We start from the raw sequence: 5,852 nt of genomic DNA on the forward strand, positions 1-5,852 counted from the left end.
GAAAGAGTAGATACATCAGTCGGGTGAATACATTACAGACACCGTTTGCATTTCACTGAAGGTGTCTCCCGTTCCTTTTTCTCTCTCTCTCTCTCTCTCTCTCTCTCTTGTTTCACCAATTCTCCTACTGTTCTTTCTAAGTCTGCGGTTTTTCTTTCCGTTCACTCTCGCTCCCTGCTTTTCTTTTGCTGAGTCTCAACTCTTTAGGGACCCACACAGAGAAATCAATTTTGCTTGGCCTCTTTGCCTTTGGAAGGGAACATAGGCATATATAAATATTCACAGGCGGCTATTTCAGATCCTCAGCTTAGGGACTGAACTAGTGGATGAGCTGTTCTTCTGTTTGATCCTGCAGCCTGTATCCATGCATCTCTATGGATAATTTCTCTCTCTTCCCTTGTGCATCCCTCTTTCCACAAACTATTCCTCCCTCCCTAAATCCCTTCCTTCATTCCTTGCCTCCCTCCTTCTTCTTCTTACTTCCTGCATTCCTCTCTTCATCTTTAACCTCGTCTGCACAGCTCTATTACTTTCCTTTGCTATTTCTTCCCATCATCATTCCTTTCTTCCCTCTGGTCTTCCTCACTTCCTTCCTTCCTTCATCACTCACTTCATCTTCATATCTTTGATTTTACTTCTCTCTTTCTTCCTTTTTATCATTACTTCCTCCCTGCCTTCTTTCCCTCTTTCCCTCTCTCATTCCTTCCTTCCTTCTTACTCTCCTTGTTCCCTCTTCCTCCCTGCCTTCCTTCCTTCCTTCCTTCCCTCCTTCCTTCCTTCCTCCACCCCTCACTTCATCTTCATATCTTTGACTTTCCTTCTTTCTTTCTTCCTTTTTATCATTCCTCCCTTCCTTCTTTCCCTCTTTCCCTCCCTCATTCCTTCCTTCTTACCCTCCTTGTTACCTCTTCCTCCCTGCCTTCCTTCCTTCCTTCCTTCCTTCCCTCCTTCCTTCCTCCATCCCTCACTTCATCTTCATATCTTTGACTTTCCTTCTTTCTTTCTTCTTTTTTATCATTCTTCCCTTCCTTCTTTCTCTCCCTCATTCCTCCCTTCTTACCCTCCTTGTTCTCTCTTCCTTCCTTCCATCCTTCATTCCTTCTCTCTTTCTAGTTTTTCCATCACTACTACTTTCCTTCCTTCCTTCCTTCCTTCCTTCCTTCCTTCCTTCCTTCCTTCCACCCATTCATCATTCTCTATCTTTCTTTCATATGCAAGCCTAAATTTTAAGTCTCTTCATATTTAATGCACCTTTACCCATGTGACTTCCGTTTTAGAAACAGATTCATATTTCATACCTCTCCGCTGCGTTTGTAGCGCTGAACTCCAGTCAGTCTGGAGACTATATTGAGACGGAGGACCTGCGCTCTATTTTAAGGGCTACTCCTCAGCGTGCGTAGTGCCTCTCAGCAGAGCACAAAGATGAACACGTGTGTACTGTAGCCCTTTCTCCACTTGGCACACACGCAGTAACTGACCAAACAAATCTCATAGCATTAAAGCCATTCAAAGAGATGCTACAGCAAACCCATACTATTCCCACTCCCTCTCCCCTAGCTGCTGGTCTGTTTGGTACTGATAACTACTTCATGGATTTCTTTCACAGATACCCCCCTCCATCCTTTTGCCTTTTAATCCCTGTGCCTCACTCATTCTCTCTTTCTCTCTCTCTCGCTCTCTCTCTCTCACTCTCTCTCCCCATTGTCAGTTTTGTTTTACAAACAGTGCAGTGATATTGTCTCTCAGAGGCACACCTCTTCCCCTGCCCTAGCCGGCTGTCAAGCTGGATCTGGTGTGACAGTGGGTAGGTACACCAGTGGACACAAACACACACATAAACAGACACACCCACACACACACGCACAACTGCACATAAGCACAAGTGCAACCCACTTAGACATGTAAGCATACACACATAAACACACGCACACACACACACACACACAACACTCACACAATCAAAGCAGATGAAGCACAGGCTAGTGCTCTGTTTGACCTCACCTTGACCTGACATGAGACACCTTCCTCACACCCTCACTCCTAATACAGCCAGACAGGTGTGTGTGTGTGTGTGTGTGTGTGTGCGCGCGCGCGCATGGGTGTGTGTGTGTGTGTGTGCGCGCATGGGTGTGTGTGTGTGTACACTTTCATTCTGATGCATATTTTATATGAGGCTGCTGAGTGTATGAGTAAAACTAGGACACGAAGGAGGCCAAAATATATCCTGGTTAAATGTGGGTGTGTTTCTCTCTGAACAGTGGATGAATGTGCGTACTTATTCCATTACCTTTTACTTTTTAACCATTTTTCTTTCCTTTCATCGCCTTATCATTCTGCCTCAGGGCTCATTTTGGAACTCTGTCTATTAGCCACACAGGCGCACACACACACACACACACACACACACAGAGAGAGAGAGAGAGCGGAGAGAGAGAGAGAGAGAGAGAGAGAGAGAGAGAGAGAGAGAGAGAGAGAGACGTGCACACGCCCTAACAAAAGGGAGGCAAACAAACAGTCCACCTCAGCCATTTGAGGACACTTTTCTGTTTAATGTTATTTATAAACAGCTTTTGAGTCTGGCATTGTTTGATAACCACATACAAAACATTTGGGTTGCACAAAGGAAGGGAGAGGCAGAGAATAAGGAGATACGGGGGAGGGAGGAGGGAGCAATGAGGGTGGGAGGGAAAGGAGAGGAGAAGGTGGAGGAGGGAAGAAGAGAATAAGCAGATAGGGAGGAAGGTTGGGAGCGAGGGAGAGAGGGAGGACGAGGGAGCGGAAGAGAATAGCGAGATAGAGGGAGAGGGAGGGAGAGACAGAAGGATGAATAGAGGGATAGAAAAGAAAGGAGGAGGGGCAAGGAGGGGGACAGAACAGTGCACCGTTTATCTGGAATGAGTCAGCGAAACAAAAGAAACGACAGAACGGGAAAAAAATGAAATAATAATTAAAAAAATAAAACAAAGTTGCAGCCCCTAAGCTCCCTGGTTTTTCAGGGAGCCACCGAGACACAACGGGGAGTCAGTTTCTCTTTTTGTTACAAAAGTCACCCTCACAGGAACAAACAGACACAAAGTCAATTTACATCACCTCTGGGTTCACAGCGGCACAGACAAGGTCACCAGTAGGGGTCTCTAATCCTACATGTCAGGAGAATGACACCGGTGGCAGGCTTTTGTTCATCCCCAACGTTTACATAGATACACACGGAAAAGGCGGGGCTCAGCAGGAAACACACACGAGTGGGGCACAAATGTTTCCCCCCGCTCTCTGATTCCTATCCAAACCTTGTATTTCTAGTTTGCCAGTGAACCAAATCCGATCGTCTGTTTTGTGCTTTTCTTAGCATGTCATAATTTTATGCTAAATACGTCATCCTTTGCATATCTGGCTGTCTCTTTAAAACTGTTGATAGCTTTGTAATGCTATCAGACATAAAGAGAGACTGGCAGCATCACCGGCTAGTTAGCAGTGTGCCAAAGGTACCCGGATGGCCCGTGCGTATCTATACAGGGTTTTCACCTATTGTAATCAAGCACTTGAGACTTCAGGTGAAAGACTGAGGGCTGAAGTAAAAGTCTGGACAGCATCTGTAGAATATACTGTAGCTCTCCACTAGGATTTGAGGACCCCGGACTCACGGGGGCTAGGATGTGGGGGACAGGAAGGCTGTGAAGGTGAGTGATAGGGTTTGGTTAGGGGTGTGTGTGCTTGAACCGCTCCAGTTCGTATGGGGGCGCTGTGCTCCTCAGTCCCCTCTGTCCTTTGTTATAATTCAGTCTCCTGAAGAAGAATCCAGAGCCTCCAGGACTCTCTCTCTCCACGGGTATAGCAGCATTAGAGTCAAACCGTCCAACCAGGGCTTGCCGATCATCAAGTCCATTTTGTTTTGGAGCACACTAAACACTCCAGAGAGGATAAGAACGATATTGTGTAGCAGTCTGTCAGTCTCTTTGCCCTATGGTGGACATTACAGATTCTGAATTGCTTTCGTTCTCCGTCTTCAGCAATTGATTAGATCATTGCAGGTGGATATATTGCGATGTTGTGGTGGTCATCAGTACTCCTTCTTAATAGAAAGGGCCAACCAAATACATTTTTACCAACATATGCCAACAGCATGTATTAACTATTGGATTAAATCTGGCACATTTGATTGTTGATGATCATCACTATATAGTCTTTGCTTGAAAGATGTCTTTTCTTCACCTGTCTCTCCACTATAGTCTCCTCTGCATTATGGAGAAAAGTGCATAACAGTTTCTGGGAATCAGATGTTTTTGTGAGCCGGGCTCGGGCCTCAGCTCACCCTTGGCCCATTTGGGTTGGGCTTGAACTTTCAGGCTTTGAGGCCTCTGTTACGTAGCCAATGAGGTCGAAGAGTGAGTGAAACCGTCTTTGACGTCTAAAGTTTGCCCTCATTGGCCACTGGCTCGACTTAGGCACTCTTGCAATCTAACTTCTTTCTACCAGCATGGCTTTAGTGGTTTCTTGAGTGGACACATGCTCATACAAACACTGACATTAATCTCTTCTTGACTCACTGGCCCACTCGCTCACTGGCTCACTCACTCGCTCACTCACTCACTCGCTCACTTGCCCACTCACTCACTCACCCTCTCACTGTAACAGGTCACCTCCAGTAATGAAAAGTTAGTTCTGAATGGCCTTTTGATTGATGTGAAGCAAGAACAAGGGAAATGGACACTTTTCAAACAGCACTATTTTAAAGAATTGTCAGTTATACAGACAGTATCACAACCCCAATGATGAGTTTTACAGTATGGACTGACAGATATGCATTAAAGTGGGCTCACCCTGCCGTAAGACATGGAAGTAAATCCACTTTATTCGTGCGTGTACAGTATAGTCATTATAGCCATGCTGCTAAAACCGTTCATGACGGCTCATTTTACTGAAACTTGTCTCTGCAGTGTTTTGTTGCTAGGTTTTAAGCAACTGTAGAGTGAGCAGTATGTCAATTGTCTTTGTCTCTATATGAATGACAGATGGAGTGTGTATTGAGAGTGTACTATTGTCTGTAGAGGGGCAAAACATAGAGACTGAGCCTTAAACTCTTGTTCTCTCTCTCATTTGAATGAAGTGTTGGCTTTGTGTACTGTGTGGCTGTATAGTAGATAGTTTTTTTTTGGATGAGCACATAAATCAATGCATCAATTAATGCCACAGTCAGTCAAAGTTGTGGCTGTGATACAAGTCTAATGTTTTCCTGTTGTTTCCCTTGGTGACATCATCAAAGAGTGATGGGCTAAATTGTTTTCCCTGACTTGCATGTTTTGATTATGACTCATAAAGATCCCTGCTTTAAATACCACAGAGATACTTCAACAGTATATATTGGATAACGTTCTTTAAACACAGTCATGTACACACACAGTTATACAGACATGCCTCGTTTCAAGAGCCAGAGCAGGGTTGGTCAGAGGAGTGGATCAATAGGTTGCATCATCAGCAATAAAATGTCCATGTCCTGCCTCAGCGTAGGATCACAGAAGTGAGTGAGAGCAGCAGAGCCAATGGGAAACAGAAAACAGAATATGCAAGGTGGGACACTGCTTTGTTAGTGGCTCTCTGGACCCCACTTGGCGGGCCAACAGAAGTTCTGGGGATGCACTTGTTCTTCCTCCTTGCAGGGGCAGACAGGTCATATTTACCTCCGTCTGGACTGTAGTCTTTATCACCCTCCTCCCTCAGTACCTGCACCTCGTTCAGCCCCCCTTTCCCCTTGCGGCCCCGGCGGGTACAGTTTCTGCGGCCTCCTTTGGGCGGCCGCGGCAGGGGCGAGGGCGAGGGCAAGCTGTACTGGTCCCCGTGGGGCAAGTACGGCCGCT

General features: G+C 45.9%; 1 protein-coding gene across 1 annotated transcript in view; it reads right to left on the minus strand.

Moving 5' to 3' along the window:
* Window positions 1–5,496: 5,496 nt before the first annotated feature.
* Window positions 5,497–5,852, minus strand: part of LOC139648998 (reticulon-4 receptor-like 1) — a 2,627-nt gene continuing 2,271 nt past the window's right edge. The window contains exon 3 of the mRNA XM_071525283.1: window positions 5,497–5,852. This exon is cut by the window's right edge and continues 544 nt beyond it. Coding sequence (XP_071381384.1) covers window positions 5,497–5,852 — 356 coding nt within the window.

This window comes from Centroberyx affinis, unplaced genomic scaffold (genome assembly GCF_046629955.1).
Source record: "Centroberyx affinis isolate AG114_WGS23_722 - 3 ecotype Tasmania unplaced genomic scaffold, CSIRO-AGI_Caff_v1 ptg001279l_1, whole genome shotgun sequence".
Classification (NCBI taxonomy): domain Eukaryota; kingdom Metazoa; phylum Chordata; class Actinopteri; order Beryciformes; family Berycidae; genus Centroberyx; species Centroberyx affinis.